General features: G+C 39.6%; 1 protein-coding gene across 3 annotated transcripts in view; it reads left to right on the forward strand.

Moving 5' to 3' along the window:
• The window catches only part of IQGAP2 (IQ motif containing GTPase activating protein 2), a 296,761-nt gene that overhangs the window by 156,376 nt on the left and 122,431 nt on the right, over positions 1-17,954 (forward strand). For all 3 annotated transcript variants that reach the window (XM_043592352.1, XM_043592373.1, XM_043592363.1), the window contains exon 5: positions 3,055-3,131. In XM_043592352.1, coding sequence (XP_043448287.1) covers positions 3,055-3,131 — 77 coding nt within the window. The remainder of the gene's footprint in view (positions 1-3,054; positions 3,132-17,954) is intronic.

Here is a 17,954-nt window from a genome sequence, read left to right on the forward strand (position 1 = left end):
GACAAGTAGAGGAAATGAGGAAATAATTACATTTGTTAGAAATTGTTGAGTTATTTCTTGAACTTGTTATTTTGAAATAATTATAGAACCACAGGAAGTTGCAAAAATAGTACATCTGTGTATATCCTTCGTTCAGCTTCCCCCATTGGTGACATCTAGTAACAATAGTAAGATAATAAATTCACATTGGTTAACTAGGCTACAGACTTTACTTCTTTTTCACCATTTTTAGATGCATTCAGGTGTGAGTGTGTTTCCATACTGTTTTCTTCCATGAATGTATTTGTGTGGCTACCACAATTAAGATACAGATACCATGGAGGAGTGGGACTTGTCATTTCATTTCCCTAGCTCTGTCCCCTGGCAACCACTCATCTGTTCTCCATTTCTATAGTTTGGTCATTTTAAGAATGTTAAAAATGGAGTCGTAAGTAGGTAATCTTTGGAGATCAACTTTTTCAGTAAGCACAATGCCCTCCGGATCCATCAGGTTTTTGTATGTGTCGATAGTAGAACCCTTTCTGTTGATTATTCTGTATAGCTGTTTTAAAGAAATGGTATAGGAGTGGTCCCGCTTGAAGGTAAGGAGACATGTTACTGATGTAAGACCTGTGTTGTTTTTGTTATTATTATTTGTCAAGGTTTAAATTCAAAACACGCACCACAACAAAAACAAGAGATTCCTTAACGCAAATTATGAATGCCTATTTTCAATATATCTGTGCTCATAACTGTTTTAGCTCAGCATATTTTATCTCAGAATAGTCAATATTGATGGATTCTTTGATTTTTAATCAAATTACTTTCCCTTCTCCTAAAATGCTGTTCCCTTCTGGGCACCAGTTAGAATTCAGAACTCATAGTTCTAGATTGTCATTTAGCATGTACTAACTGGGTAGGTAAACAGATTAATAAAGAAATTCAAATCGGATTTTTGGTATGAGGCACCGTTATTTAAGTTAGGATAATTTTGTTAGGTTTCATAGATTGGATTTAAACCTTTTCCAGTTGTGTGTGTTAGACCAGGTTCTCCTTAATTTTAAGCCAAATAAGAGTTCCATGTAGCAGATTCTGTTTTAACACTGATTTTTATGAAGTGATTGCATACTCTCATTGCAAGTATGAGAGTCCAATAGTATATTGGCTGATGTATTTGACTCCTATTAATGCCTTCACTTATCAATACTGAGTGTCTCCTCTCTGCTCAGCACCGTGCTACGTGCTGGGGATACAGTAATGAATAAAATGTTCTGGTGAGCTAAATAAATTGATCCCATCTTACTGTCAAAAGAAGACCAATTCATAAAGGGTTTCTAAAAGAGATGAAACAGTATTTATATAAATATGTATTTCTATGTAGAAGACATAAAGAAATGTAAAAGGTTGTTTAAAGGAAAGGGAATGGGGAGTTGTGATGATCTTCTTTTTCCGTAGTGGAACTTTCAACCTGGTCACGTTCTTCGGAATGGGGAATCCTCTTCTGGCTAACGCTTGAAAAGCAAATGTGTTAAAGGAAAGTTGAAAAGACCTTTGAAATTTCCTAGGCTACAGCCATTGCTCGAAGCCCTGAGTGGCTATACATTTGTGGCCAAGGAAACTTTGCTTCTTTAATTTCTCAGCTTTTTTCAGTGTCTCATAGAAAACTGCACTTGAATGTCTACTGCTACCATATGAATCATGATTTAATTTTAGTTTTTTTTTTTTTTTTTAATTTTTTTTTTCAACGTTTATTTATTTTGGGGACAGAGAGAGACAGAGCATGAACGGGGGAGGGGCAGAGAGAGAGGGAGACACAGAATCGGAAACAGGCTCCAGGCTCCGAGCCATCAGCCCAGAGCCCGACGCGGGGCTCGAACTCACGGACCGCGAGATCGTGACCTGGCTGAAGTCGGACGCTTAACCGACTGCGCCACCCAGGCGCCCCTAATTTTAGTTTTTATGTCACCTTTTCTAAAATATTTACTGAAAGCCAGCAGTGCTAGTATGCTTATCTTAATCTTAGAAGCCTCCAGCCTAATTATCCATTTTTTGGTGCTTAGGAACAGAGAAGTTTGATGCCCTATTGTGAAATCTGTTCCTTATCAAGCTTTTCGTTTCAAGCTTAAAAGTAGTGTAAACGTGTATTAAAAGCCTCAGTGTTCAAACTTAACGATTCAGTACTTCCATATTTAGGTGTGTATCCAAAAGAAGTAATCAGGCGTTCAGCAAATTCAGGGATGTTCATTGCAGTGACTTTTAATAGGGACAAATTGGGAGCCAAAAAAAAGTTCAGCCATGGAGAACTGGCTAAATTATTGTTCAGAAAGATGAAAGGTTCATACACATCCATTAAAAGGAATGTTCTCACAAAATGGATGGAAAATGGTCAAGCTCTACTAAGTGCGTCAAAATAGGCTAATAGTATTACAGTTTTGTTTTCACATGCATACATAAACATAAAAAATCAGAGAAACATACTAAAAGTCCCATACCGAAGAATATATACCAAAATGCTAATAGTAGTAACAATCTGGAAAGTGGGATTATAGCTAATGTTTCTTTCACACTTGATAATACTCTCCAGGTTCTATCCGGTAAAATACATTCCTTCAAGAAGAAAAAAATATCAGTGCGTATTGTGTGTGTGCATATTTGTTTACACAACTGTGTAGCTAGGTTTTTAGTGTTATAATAAAATGCTGTAACATGGATACCCTTCTTAGGCTGGGTACCTCTGGTCCCTCACCAGAATGACTCTGCTACAGAAAGCAGAGTCTGAATCAGCCCATTCCTCGTGGACTGAAGCTGCCCACCTAGCCCTGTGGGCGCAGCCTTCTTGGAGTGGCCACCTGAGAACCCCTCACTCTCCTGAGCCCACTAGGGGGCGTACTGTCAGACGGGAGACCAGGTGGAGCGCTGGGTTTGCCTGTAGAGTGAGAGGAACCAACATTTGAGAGGTTCCTCTAAATTTAAGTAAATACAGTACAGCGAGGACAATCAAAGCATCATCTGAGAGATTTAAAATAACTATGAAAAGCAAAACATAATGAACACATTGTTTCTTTTATTTTCCAGATATTTTATCCAGAAACAACAGATGTTTATGACCGGAAAAACATACCAAGAATGATATATTGCATTCATGCATTGAGGTGAGGAAAAAATACAGCTAGAAGTCTAGGAAGTAGATTTAAATGGAACTGGGATTTCTATTTTAGAAGAGGGATCTTATTTAAGTAAAATAATCTGAAGAATTTTTTAATTGGATTGAGTTGTGAATTTGGCACAAGAAATTTTATTTTTTTTGAAAGTTTACTTATTTATTTTGAGAGAGAGAGAGACAATGCCATTGGGGGAAGGTCAGAGATAGAGGAGACAGAATCCCAAGCAGGCTCCCCACTGCCAGCACAGAGCCTAGTGTGGGGCTCAAACTCACCAACTGAGATTATGACCTGAGCTGAAACCAAGAGTTAGACACTTAACCCACTGAGCCACCCAGGTGCCCCAGCACAAAATATTTTAAATTGGCACAAAAATACAGTCCTTGAACTTGAAAAATACTTTTTCTAACTTTTAAAATCTAATCCAAAATAGAAAACCAGAAAATGAATTAAAGACCTATAAGTATACTGAGAAAATTTAAGTTGAAACTTCTAGGGAATCTCATAATATGTTACCACATTCTTGAGTTATGGTCTACTTTACAAATATAGCCAAAATACATCAAATGAGCAGCTTTAATGGTCATTACAATTTTGGTACTCTTAAATTATCATTTAGCTTCGATTCTTACCATAGGCTGGTAAAGTCCAATATAAAGATAGTTTCTTTTGACCTTTGCTCAATAGAACTTGCACCATAAGGATAAAGAAGCAGCATAGGAGTTGATACAAATTCATCAAATCAAGATACATTCATTATTTTAAAGCAATTGTTTTACCTTATTTTTGGAATTGCTTAAATTCTGCTAGCTCACAGATCATTTTTTATCTTACTGGCCTGGAAGAAATGTTATCTTTAGATGGTAACAAAGACGATTCTAAAAACCCACTTTGTGGCTGTTGTCTTGCATACACACAGGTAATGGCTGGAAGACTTCTTGTCTAATTAAATTTTAAATTTCTTTTAGAACATCTGCCTTGTGTTTCTATCACTACAAGTCATTTTCCTGGCAGAGTCTTCTGCATAGAAGTTTATATTAACTTCTTCCTGGCTCTTTTCCTCTCCAAAGGAAAAGGTTTCTACAATAAGTCATTGCACTGCTGGCCTACTAGAAAAGAATTTTGATTATGTCATATAATTTGACTTTTCCCCCCTGATCAGTGCTTGCAAGATTTCTTTGGAAGATGACAGCTGCCACAAATATAGACCAAATGTTAGGTGCCTTTTCCGTAATTTCTTTTTATTCTTGTAATTTAGAATCAGGGGTGGAAAAAACAATTCTCTGCCTGCCTCCTCATGTGTGGCTAGTATATCATTATGCCAGCCGTGTTTCTAAAAGCTTTCTGTGCACAAATGCTTATTGTGAGGAATATTTTCAGATGTGTTGCCCAACATTCCTTGTCAAATATTTTTCATAGTTTAGAATGATTTTGTGACCTATGAAAGCTAGCTACCATTAGTTAATGTCATTATCATATCCACGCATCATAGTGCTAATCTCCAAATCTGTGGCATGCTCTTGGAGTATCTTGGACAAATTTAAATTGATTTCTTGAGGTGGACCCCTGGGGTGTTAATGTTAAGCTGCTTATGAAGAAATGGTGTGCTAAGTTCCTTCCTAGTGATGTCACTGTTATTCCACAGAAATTATGTAGAACTGCCCTGAGATTTACGAATGTGTTTGTGATAGTTTTAACAGTGGCTTCAACAGCTTGGTAAATAAAGAAAAGGCACCTTCTTATTCTTGCCATTTGTATGCAGATGTTGGTATAGTTTCTAGGATTATTTTCTCATTCAGGCAGTTACTTATCATGGAAGTCTCCATTACTGTTACTCATTCTCAGCAGATTCCTAACAAGCCTGTCAATCACCAGATCTGATCTTAAATAGGATCTTTAATGTTTGCCCAATAAATAGCATTCCCTGGGAGAATGCTATTCACTTTTCTCTGTCATAAACTTACTGTACGGCTACTTCCTGGCATATATCCAAAGTTGTTTTCTTTCCTTTTTTTTTTCTTGTTTTTTTATTTTTTAGTCTACAGTTTTTTCAAATGCTCAACTAACTGAGCCACCCAGGCACCCCTAGTCTACTGTTTTTTATCAAAACATTTTTTCTCATTGGTTTAGGGTACGGTCACTCAAATGAGGCCAATATTCTGCTCTGTTGGGCAAGACGCGTTTGGAAACCAGGTGGCAGAGCTCTTGAATAAGTACAATGGGTTTGCTCCCACTAGATAATTAGAAGTGATGCTGGAAATGAACAAATACATATCCAGCCATTATATATATCCTGGCTGGGGATACAGCAACATTTCTAGTGTACTGAATCGTCATTACTGGACAGGAAATTAGGCAGGTCAGAGGTTCTGAGTATATAGATCAGGAGCCAGGTGGAAAGATCCCCTGGGTACCCAGGCACTACCATCCCGCTGCCTCAGCCCATTGGGCCTGGTGTGATCTGCAAAGTTCTCTCTCAGCCCTGCCGACTTGTCTTTTGTTTCCTGTCTTCTTGATGTGGGTTTAAACTGCATTAAGATCCTCTGGGGTTTTGCCTTTGCTTCCTGTTTGTGTCTGCTTTCCTCTTTTCCTGCCTGGTCCTCACCTTTTTACTCATATTTCTGACCCGGGTCTTGCTTGCTGCAGCTCATTGCTCCCTTTGTCTGCTTGGTGTCATCAAGCTGACAGGACACTGAATGACAGCACAGCAGCCCCAGAGGAAATCCTCACCTCCGTGATAGGTGACCTCATTCTTTTTTCAAAGAAATGTTTGTTATCTTTTTTCTTATTTAAAATAGAAAATTTAAATTCTCATCTTGGGAACAGTCGGAAAACTCAGAAAAAAATATCAAAGGAAAACTAGCTTTAAGTACCCATTATCAGGGCGTCAGGGTGAATCAGTTGGTTGAGTATCTGACTCTTGATTTCGGCTCAGGTCATGATCTCACGGTTCGTGGGTGTGAGCCCCGTATGGGGCTCTGTACGGACAGGGTGGAGCCTGCTTGGGATTCTCTTTCCCTCTCTCTCTCTCTCTCTGCCCCTCCCCCACTCACTCAGTCTCTCAAAATAAATACATAAGCTTAGAAAAAAAACAGAGTACCCGTTATCACACCACCAAGTAAAAAACAGTTTGTGACTCTCTTGGCATAATTGCACTTCAAACGTATACATGGCATATTTTCCCTTTGTGGCTTCACTAGGAATGTATGAAAGTCTACAATGAAAAGAAACCAGTTTAAGAAGTGAGAGCCTTGCTAACAAGTTACTGCTAATGATTTTTTAACCATATGGGCTTTTATGCAGGGAGAAGAACACTTTTTACCTGTTGTTTATTGCTCAACTTATTAAACAACTGTTAAATGTGTAAACACTGGTTATAAAATTGAATTACTTTAAAAATTTGAGTAGAACTGATTTTTGGAATATGTCAAGTGACTTGAAGTGCAGATGAAAAACCCAGGTACATTATTACAGACTTACCCCACTTAAACCTATTCTGAAAGATCTACATGGTAAGTTTCCCTAGTGTAATTATTTATACACTAGTTTTGACTCATCCTAGGACTATTATACATTGATCCATAGCCTGAGTTGACATAATTTTAAGGGCACCAGAAGTAAAAGAACACCTTCAAACGTCCCCAGGTTACAGATATGATTTTGATCAGTCACTTGTCGGGCAGCACATGGTACCAATTGGCTTCTTCCCCCGAGGTGAGTCAGACCCTGCCTACCAGGCATCAGGATAAACCTGACTGGTGAAATCAGTCTGACCTTTTAAATTTTCAGTATCAAGCTGAAATTTTTTTCATTTTCAGGTAGGTTTTTATTTTCAATCTGGTCCCCACCACTATCCCATCCCCCCTTACCCAGAAATGATTTACCACCTAAGTCTCACTTGGCCATGTTACATAACCCATTGTCCTGTCATAATGATGTATTGGCCAGATCTGTTAACATTATTAGAAGCTTATGTATGCCTTTGGAACATTTTCTTGAAATTAGTTGGGCATTCTAGAAGTTTCTCACCCATGAGATGAAGGGTTGACTCTACCTAATGTTCTTTGGGCCATTTGGCTAATTTATCATCTCAGATCATGTTTCTGGATCTTCTCTCTGCTTAACGATTGTGTGACTGTCACTGTCAGGCCCTCTTTTCACTCACTGTTATTGTCACAAACTGTGTTCTTCCGTCATTTCTTGTCGTGGGTCACTTTCTTGGTTTTCTACCACACTCTGGCTTAGAGTTCTTGGTTTCTCTTCTTGCGGTGTAAGTATAATGTAAATAATGTAAAAACAAGTACATATCTCTACCCTGTAGACAGATGTAGAAAAAAACAAAGCACCTGTATTTTAATAACACTTCCCACCTTGCTGAAATCAATGCACATAATTATGCATGTCTTACTTTATCAATTTGTATTGCAATTTGCTTTCGTACAATTTGTGCCATTCTTTTTTGATTGTTGTTTTGAACTCCTGGCCTTTCACAGACTTAACTAGGTTAGTATCTTAATTTTTTTTAAGTTTATTTATTTATTTTGAGAGAGAGAATGCAAGTGGGGGAGGAGCATAGAGACAAGGAATCCCAAGCAGGCTTCATGCTGTCAGCACAAAGCCCAACGCAGTGCTCAAACCCACAAATCATAAGATCATGACCTGAGCCGACATCAGATGCTTAACTGACTGAGCCACCCAGGCGCCCCTATAGGTTCTATTTTGATGGACCAGACTGATTTCACCTTGGTCAGTGGAAACTCTTTGGGGCCAGCCCCTTTATCCTTGTAGCCCTGCCCCTGATATTTTTGGAAATATCCTTGCTTTGTGGTTACAACAGGATGTTCCAGTGCTATCATGATTATTTCTCCTTTATGACCTGAAATCAACTACCCTCCAAGGAATCCCTTGCAAGCCATCTGTTCATAATGATTTTTCTCATTTGATAGATTAGGGTTCTGGATTCTGCTTTTCTTACTGTATAAAGTTTCCTGGGCCATTAAGACCCTGACAACAATAAGCTAAAGAAAGATCTGCCCACCTCCCCACTATGTCATGATTAATGCTCCTGCTGTGATGATGTCATGACTGTCCCAGCAGTCATGTTTTCACATGCAGTGATGATGCCAAAGCAGCACACATTTGTGAGAATGGCTGTGGCGACCCCACTTCTGATGAAGCAGTTGTCCCGAGTGTCCTGAGCGCTTAGTGAAGTAGGGCTCTTCTGCAGCCTTTCCACAGCCCGGCGGCTGCCTTGCTTACCAGGCTGATGTTGTGTCTGGTCCTCAGGGGTTAACGTAGAACTTTGCCTGTCTTATACTCTATACCTGAAGGACCCTTGACCTTTTAAAAAAAAAAAACAGTTGATGGCTTATACCAGACCAATTGCGTATCTGACAGACAACATGCTTGCATTTATCAATAGGCTTCCTAGAAATTGTTCCTTAACCCAAAGGGCGGGCTCTAATTCTGTGTTCTCAGAAGGCATGTGCGGAGATGGCAGTATGTGGGATGAAGATGAGGACGGTTACACCTCACGTAGCTTTCAGATCACTTCTTGTTCAGAATTCTCCCCCCACACTTTCCCCCTCCTATCCTGAATTAGTATCATGGCTCTGCCTTTTTGTCCTGCTAAACTCTAAACTCTTTGAGGCCGTGAATCATGCCAATCATGCCGTCACCTAACACAGCACATAAACACCACTGATCCCAAATTTACGTCTCTGGCGTACATATTTTTAACTTTTTAGTTCGGTTAACTGAACTGATTTCCCTATGGTAAGGCTGCCTCAGGATCTTTTTTATTTTTAATTGAATATTAGAACACTGGATTTTGACAGGGTACTGGCAGTGATGTATGTGACAAAGATGGGAAAATAATTGGGTTCTGTAGAAAAAAAATGATTTCAAACATGGAGCCAGTGAGGGAAAAATAGTAAAAGATTCTTAGTGTTGAAAATGGGGAAACTTGGGGCGCCTGGGTGGCGCAGTCGGTTAAGCGTCCGACTTCAGCCAGGTCACGATCTCGAGGTCCGGGAGTTCAAGCCCCGCGTCAGGCTCTGGGCTGATGGCTCGGAGCCTGGAGCCTGTTTCCGACTCTGTGTCTCCCTCTCTCTCTGCCCCTCCCCCGTTCATGCTCTGTTTCTCTCTGTCCCAAAAAAAATAAATAAAACGTTGAAAAAAAAAAAAGAAAATGGGGAAACTGATGTGATGAGTTATTAATGTGTTGTTATTAGGTTGCTTATTATTCATTTGTTAATAAAGGACACACTTATTTAACAAGGATCATAGTGATAATAAAACAAATAATTTTATGCCCGGCACTTTAAAAAAAATTTTTTTAACATTTATCCAGTTTGAGAGACAGAGATTGAGTGTGAGCAGGGGAGGGGCACAGAGATGGGGAGACACAGAATCCGAAGCAGACTCCAGGCTCTGAGCTGTCAGCACAGAGCCCGACACGGGGGCTTGAACTCACAAACATGACCTGAGCTAAAGTTGGATGCTTAACCGACTGATGCCTGGCACTATTCAAAGTACTTTTTAACAGGTGCAGCCTCACTTAATCCTCACAGCACACCTGTGTGGTACAGGCTGTTAATAATCCCATTTTATAACCAAGTCATTGGAGGTACAGAGAGCCTGAGGTCACACAGCTAGTATATGGCAGAGTTGGAATTCAAAGCCAGACTGTGTGACACCAGATCCTGGGCTGTTACTGGCTCAGTCGTAGCAGAAGGGAGTCAGGTATTTCCACACTCCTAAGAAAATTCTAACAACAGCATCCAACTTGAATGTAAGCACAGGCCTCTAAGCTGTTAATTTGAAGAAGTTTTAAAATGAGAAATCTAGGAACCTCAGAACTGGAAAGACCTTGAGAAGTTATTTTAGTCCCGATGCTTCTTTCACAGATGAGGGGGCCGAAAGCATGGGTTAGGTGACTTGCTCAGAGCCACACATCTAGGTGGCGCCAGTCTTGTGACCGCGATCCGGGTCTTAGGATTCCAGTCCCGTGGTCTTCGTGGTCAGCCTGACACTTGGACTGACAGCCATTCATCTCACATCCTACAGCATAAAGTGAGCTGCCGACGATTTGATCCAGAAAAGCTGAAACAAATTCAGTCCCTGCCTTCTGAGTGTGCAGTTCGTTGCTATGGCACCTTTTAACGTATATATTGAAAGTAGTAGGATAAACCCTGATAGATTTTTTTTTTGTTTTTACTTTATTGCTTCCTGTGCTTGAACGGATATTATTAATACAAATGGGAGCACATGGACCAGTGGTGCTTTACCTACCTCGGGACAACCTGTCTGAAACTTGCCTCTCTAAGCAACACAAGTGTGCTTTCCCTTTGGTGTGATAAGAGACTCCTTATTTCATACCACGTGCTTTCGTATCTGGGGGAAGCAAAGCTTTGGTGATATTAATTCCTTGGCTTCCTTTGGAACCCTCTTAGCCCTTTGTGTTGACTGTTAGGCATGAAAGGTGCTTAAAAAGCTGTGTTGAAGAACTCCAAGAAATTGGTGTCTTGTTGTTTTTTTTTTTTATGTTGGACAGGCGGGTTTTTTTAATTATTGCTTCAAGATCAAGACTCTGTATTTCCTATATGCTTCAGGTAATGAAGGGTCTCATTTGAATTTAAATGCTTGGGAAGGAGAGGGCTGCTCTTGTAGGTTCTTTTCAGCACGGGAATAGTGGATAAGTACAGAATAAACTGCCCTTTTGAGTAATCCTCTTAGAAGCGCCTCCCACGCAGAAATTCATTATCAGTCTCCCATACACCGTGACAAGTAGCATTTTTTTAAGAGCTAATAATTTAAAGTTCAACATTGGAAGCAATAATTGTTGAAAATTGAAGCCAAGTTAAAAAAAATGCATTAACATTTAGACATTTCTGGCGAATGTATGTACTATATGCAAATGAGATTTCTAACTGATCCATACTAATTTGAGAAAATCTGTTATTTGAAATAACTTTGAAAGTGAAGATTCTTTGATTCAGAAGGTAACTTCTTAGCACCACCTTGTGGTAAGTTTTAGTTAAACTTAAGCAGTAAGCAATAAGTTTGCTTATTTGAGGTTTGTATTAAGTATTACAGCGTATAATGGAGAAGTAGAAAGTATCATTGAAATAAGTCGCCTAATTTCTTCAGTCCCACGGGGAAAATTAGAACTTTTGTTTAGTATAATAGTGACAGTTTCTATTACCAACAAACCTGTATTTTTTTTTAAAAATTTTTTTAACATTTGAGAGACAGCATGAGTAGGGGAGGGTCAGATAGAGAAGGAGACACAGAATCTGAAGCAGGATCCAGGCTCTGAGCTGTCAGCACAGAGCCTGACGCAGGGCTCGAACCCACAAACTGTGAGATCATGAACTGAACTAAAGTCGGATGCTCAACCGACTGAGCCACCCAGGCGCCTCATCAACAAACCTGTATTTTGTGGAAGCTTAAACACCTTTATTTTAGGAAGAGTGTGGTAGAGAAAATATTTTTTACATGGTAGATATTCCATGCATAGTGATTAAATGAATGGATAGACGAAGGAAATAATGTGAAAACAGTTGTGTCAAGGTCACTGACTGAGCACAACTCTCCTCGTCCCTTTCCAAAACTGACATGAAATTACTAAAGTAGTAATTAAAAAAAAAATTACTGGGGCGCCTGGGTGGCTTGGTCGGTTAAGCGTCTGGCTTCGGCTCAGGTCATGATCTCATGGTTTGTGAGTTCGAGCCCCACATCGGGCTCTGCTGACAGCTCAAAGCCTGGAGCCTGTTTCAGATTCTGTGTCTCCCTCTCTCTCTGTCCCTCCCCTGTTCATGCTCTGTCTCTCTCTGTCTCAAAAATAAATAAACGTTAAAAAAAATTTAAAAAAAAATTACTTGCAATAAGAAAGAATGCCATCCACTGACCAGAAAGACAGGACTGGATTGACTGAGAAACAAGACAGAAGAACCCAGCTCAAAAATCACAGGATGCAGCAGAGCCAGGAGCTCTCCTGGGGCTTGCTCCAAGGAAGCAGGAAAAAGAGAGCTCCAAAATCAGTGTTGTTGAATGTGGACCCACTGAGTCTCTTGATCCTTCCTGGCAGCGGTAAGTGCAGATGCTGATGGCAGTGTAGCATGCCAGTCCCCAAGATAGCTAATGACCCCAAGAAAGCCCCTAAGATAGCTAATGACCCCATGAAAGCACAGGGAGCCCCGATGTAAGAAGGCAGGACATGGGGCACCCTTGTGGTGTCAGCCCTGTGTTCCCACGCAGTCTCCCTAAGGCTGGCTCCTGTCAGGGGATCCTGTGGTCAACAATGGCAGAAAGTGAGTCTCAAGCCCCTAGATGAGCCCCAAATCAGGAAATGCCAGACCTTTGAGGGAAACCAACACTCTGAAAGTGGTATTAGATTGAACAAGAAGAAGCGACACCCAAGGAGAAAATGAAAATAATAAACCATGTGCTATTTATAATTTATTCACCTTACCTACTTAACATATACTTACTGAACACTTATGCTTAAGTAGAACAAAAACAAAGGTAAAATTAAGAAAGAGGAAAATTGGATACAGATGAAATTAGAAAAACTAATAAAATATATAGTTGCCTAAATTTTTGCTATGTAACTTGAAAATGAAAGGATGGATCTAAAATTTTAGATGATCCACTTGTTGGGATGAGCACTGGGTGTTGTACGTAAGCGACGAATCATGGGAATCTACCCCTGAAACTGAGAGCACACTGTATACGCTCCATGTTAGCTAACTTGACAATAAATTATATTTTTAAAATAATAATAAAATAAAATTCTAGATGATCCCAACATTGCATACGTGGGGAAATGGAAGTGCAAATATATCAAGGATAATAGATATTCATTAGCTTAGTTTTTGATTAAGAATGTTAACTTTGGGGCTCCTGGGTGGCTCCGTTGGTTAAGTGTCCGACTCTTGGTTTTGGCTCAGGTCATGATCTCACGGTTTCGTGAGTTCGAGCTCCACATCAGGCTCCAAGCTGACAGCACGGAGTCTGCTTGGGATTTTCTGTCTCCCTCCCTCTGCCCCTCCCCCACTTGTGCTATCTCTCTCTCTCTCTCAAAATAAATAAATAAACTTAAGAAAATTAAAAAAAAAAAAGAATGTTAACTTTGAGGTATATTCAAACTTTAGCAGAGTATTTATACAAGTATTATGCCTTAAAAAACAACACTTAACAGGAACACCTGGCTGGCTCATTCAGTGAATCGTGCAACTCTTGGTCTTGGAGTTGTGAGTTCTAGCACCACGTTGGGTGTGGAGATTACTTAAAAATAAAATCTTAAAAAAAAAAAAAACCTTAAACACTTAATTACAGATATAAAATGGGTTCTTAGAAGACATTTTATGTGTGTCTCCTACTTAAAGTTTACCGTCACATTTTCATTTTCTCGTACTAAATTATTTTTATAGTTTTTTGTAAATTAGGTCATGTATATTTTTAAATTGAGTTGTAAAAAGAGAAGAGGAAAATGCAAATTAGGTACTAACTGAAGAGATACAATGTTTGTTTTTTTTTATCGTTTCTTAATGTGTGGCTTGATTTTATTTTCCTTAAATTTTTTGAAGCTTTTCCATTCCTATCTGTTTAGTTCTGTTTATTTTTTTTGTGGTTTTTTTTGAAAATTTTTTAAAAAATATAATGTATTGTCAAATTGGTGTCCCAATTCTGTTTCATTTTGTAGTACCTTTTACAGAGGAACAGTTGAAGACGGTGACATTTCATTTGTTCTGCATGATATGGTCTTCGTTCTAACAGGAATCGTTGTCCCATGTAATAATGAGTTGAGAAGTGGTTCATAAAATATTACGGTTTTGAAAATGTCAGCCGACTAATTTTAATTCTAATGACTTGTTTGGCGTGAGCCTTCGGTAATGAAGTCTGTAGAGGCTGTGTAAATAGTTTTTTATCCCTGATAATCTCTAAAGACCTTGAATTTAAATTAAGGGATGTATCCTGTCTTTCTAGCTTTGAATTATGAATACATAATTCCTATTTTAATTTGAAGAATGTTCAGAGTCTAATATGTTTTCCACCTGTGGATACAAATATCATATTGGAAGTCTGTAGTAAAATTAGTTACCATGTTTAAAATGTCATTTGTTCTTTTTTCTTTGATACTGGTTTTGAGGGAAAGTGGGTATCAAAGAAAGGTAAACTCTCCCAAAAAAAAAAAAAACACTTAAAATTCAAAATTTCATTAATGGGCATTCCTGGGAAAAAAGGGCCATGGAACCATATGTGTTTGGAAAAATGTTTACCCTCAACAACTAACAAAAGAGAATGCAGACTTAACATTTTTTGGCTCTCAGATTTGCTAGGTTTTCATGGATAGTATTCTGTGGTGATAAGCAAAGCAAGAAAATGGCATTCTCTTGGATAGGTGGTGGAGTAAGGTCCCAGTCATCATTGGGTTCTTAGGTTCAGCTCAGTGTCCATTCTCTTAACTGCTATAAGCCACATCTGGCCCCAGTTGCTCAGAAGGATAGAGAAGCCCGAAAACCAGTCTGCTGGCACAACAAGTGTTTGCTCTTCAGTGGGAGACGTCGTGACACTCCACACAGTTAACCACAGAGCCATCTGCAAGCTGTTGTCTTTTGTAGGCTAGGTAACAGCTTAGGTGCTGAGGAGTGAGACTTCCCTTGGTGGGTGCAGGAGCCTTCTTGGCATAGGACCTTAGCCCCAGGAGCCAGTGTCTAACACCTTCCAGTGGGCTTCCCAGTTCCCTACAAGGAGTATGCAAGTTAGCAGTCCCCAAACTCAGGAACACCTAAACATATTCCTTCAAGTAAGGGGCACCTGATGGCTCAGTGTGTTGAGCATCCTACTCTTGATTCCTGCTCAGGTCCAATGGTCCCAGGGTCATGGCATTGAGCCCCACGTTGGGGGCTCATGAGCATGGAGCTTGCTTTGGATTCTATCTCTCCCTCTGTCCCTCCCCCCACTCATGCTCTTTCTCTAAAATAAAACAATAAAAATAAATTTAATATAATTCCTTCAAGTCAAGATGCAGTTTATGAATGAGGTGTTTTGTCCTCAGCAATTATGCTTATTAATATGCTTATCAGGTTCCTAGGGGAACAGAGCTAGAAAGTTAAAAGTTAGATTCCTGTCAGGAAACAATAGATGGTGCCAAGGATGCAGAGAAAGGGGGACCCTTTTGCATTGCTGGTAGGAATGCAAACTGGTGCAGCCACTCTGGAAAACAAACAGGTTCCTCAAAAAAAATTAAGAATAGAACTACCCTGGGGCGCCTGGGTGGCGCAGTCGGTTAAGCGTCCGACTTCAACCAGGTCATGATCTCGCGGTCCGTGAGTTCGAGCCCCGCGTCAGGCTCTGGGCTGATGGCTCAGAGCCTGGAGCCTGTTTCCGATTCTGTGTCTCCCTCTCTCTCTGCCCCTCCCCCGTTCATGCTCTGTCTCTCTCTGTCCCAAAAATAAATAAACGTTGGGAAAAAAAATTAAAAAAAAAAAAAAAGAATAGAACTACCCTGTGACCCAGAAATTGCACTACTAGGTATTTATCCAAAGATAGAAAAATGCCGATTGAAAGGGGCACATGCTCCCCATGGTTTATAGCAGCACTATCAACAATAGCCAAATTATGAAAAGAGCCCAAGTGTCCATCAACTGATGAATGGATAAAGAAGATATGGGTGTGTGTGTGTGTGTGTGTGTGTGTGTGTGTGTGTGTGTGTGTATAATGACATGTATGTAAATAATGGAATATTACTCCATGATCAAAAAGAAAATCTTGCCATTTGCAACATGGATGGAACTGGAGGGTATTATAATAAGTGAAATAAGTCTGTCAGAGAAAGACAAATATCATATGATTTCACTCATATGGGTTTTAAGACACAAAACACATGCAAATAGAGGAAGGAAAGGAAAAATAAGATAAAAACAGGGAGAAAAACCGTAAGAGACTCTTAAATATAGACAACAAACTGAGGGTTGCTAGAGGGGTTTGGGGTGCAGGGATGGGCTAAGTGGGTGATGGGCATTAAGGAGGGCACTTGTTGGGATGAGTGCTGTGTAAGTGATGAATCCCTAAATTCTATTCCTGAAATCATTATTACACCGTATGTTAACTAACTTGGATTTAAATTAAAAAAAAAAAAAAACACCATGAAAGAAGTCAGATTCTTTCACGGAGGGAATGGTGTTTTGTTAACCTTTACTCACAAAGAATGAGTATCATCTCTTTTTTAGAACACAATTCGACAATATGTATTGAAAGTTTTGAAAGCTTTGATTGTGTGTCTTTCAAGGTGGCAGTTTTGTTTTTAGGGATTTATTGTAACAAATAAGATACATACACAAATATGTATCTGTATATAGGTAGGTTTCCTGTAGCATTATTTGGGGTTTTAAGTTTTTAAATGTTTTTTAAATTTTTTTAATTTACACTTATTTATTTTTGAGAGACAGAATGAGGCAGAGTATGAGCGGAGGAGGGGCAGAGAGGAGACCCAGAATCCGAGGCAGGCTCCAGGCTCTGAGCAAGCATTCAGCACAGAGCCTGAAGTGGAGCTCAAACCCACGAACTGTCAGATCATGACCTGAGCCCAAGTCAGACACTTAAACGACTGAGCCACCCAGGCGCCCCAAGTTTTTTAATGTTTTTGTTTGTTTGTTTAAAATTTTTTAACGTTTATTTTATTACTGAGAAACAGAGACAGAGCATGAGCAGGGGAGGGGCAGAGAGAGAGGGAGACACAGAATCCGAAGCAGGCTCCAGGCTCTGAGCTGTCAGCACAGAGCCCAACACAGGGCTTGAACTCACAGACTGCAAGATCATGACCTGAGCTGAAGTCAGACGCTTAAACGACTGAGCCACCCAGCCACCCCAAGTTTTTTAATGTTTTTATTTTATTTTTGAGAGAGACAGTGTGAGCCGGGGAGGAGCAGAGAGAGAGGGAGATACAGAATCTGAAGCAGGCTCCAGGGTCTGAGCTGTCAGCAAAGAGCCCGATGCGGGCCTCAAACCCACAAACCGCAAGATCATGACCTGAGCCAAAGTCAGACGCTTAACCGACTGAGCCACACAGGCACCCCTCCTGCAACATTATTTGTAATGGTGAATAATTAGCATCTAAATGGTCAGCAGTTGGACAGGTAAAATACAGTATATTCATATAATGAATACTATGTGAGTTTATGGGTAGATATTTCCAGAAATAGCATTAAAAGTGTTTATGCCAAAATATTTAGTGTTTAACTTCGGATGATGCTTTTCTGTATAATTTTTTTTAACATGAATCACTAATTTTTAATGTGGACTGTGTGTTATTTTTTCAAAAGATCGTTTTGTACAGAAATGACCAAAGAGGATACCTGGGTGGCTCAATCAGTTGAGCATCCAACTTTGGCTTAGGTCATGATCTCATGGTTCCTGAGTTCGAGCCCCACATCGGACTTGCTGCTGTCAGTGCGGAGCCCGCTTTGGATCCTCTGCCCGCCTGTCTCTGCCACTCCCTCACTTGTGCATGCGTACGTGTGCTCTTTCACAAAAATAAACATTGAAAAGAAAGAAAAAAAAGAAAGGACCAAAGAAGATTGAAATGCATACTCCTTAAATTGAGTATTCATTCACTTTAAGAGTTTGTCTTAATACCATTTAAAAAGGCTTAATCTTGAACTTCTTTAGTGAAGTTTTATGTATTTTATAATCTCAGGTATATCTCACATCAGCATCTGATGTGATAATCTTGAAATATTGCAAGCCAATGAAATCATTTTCAATTCATTTTCTCTTATGTTATTGTGTAAGTTCTAACTTCTAGTT

The sequence above is a fragment of the Prionailurus bengalensis genome, chromosome A1 (genome assembly GCF_016509475.1).
Source record: "Prionailurus bengalensis isolate Pbe53 chromosome A1, Fcat_Pben_1.1_paternal_pri, whole genome shotgun sequence".
NCBI classification, from domain to species: Eukaryota; Metazoa; Chordata; class Mammalia; order Carnivora; family Felidae; genus Prionailurus; species Prionailurus bengalensis.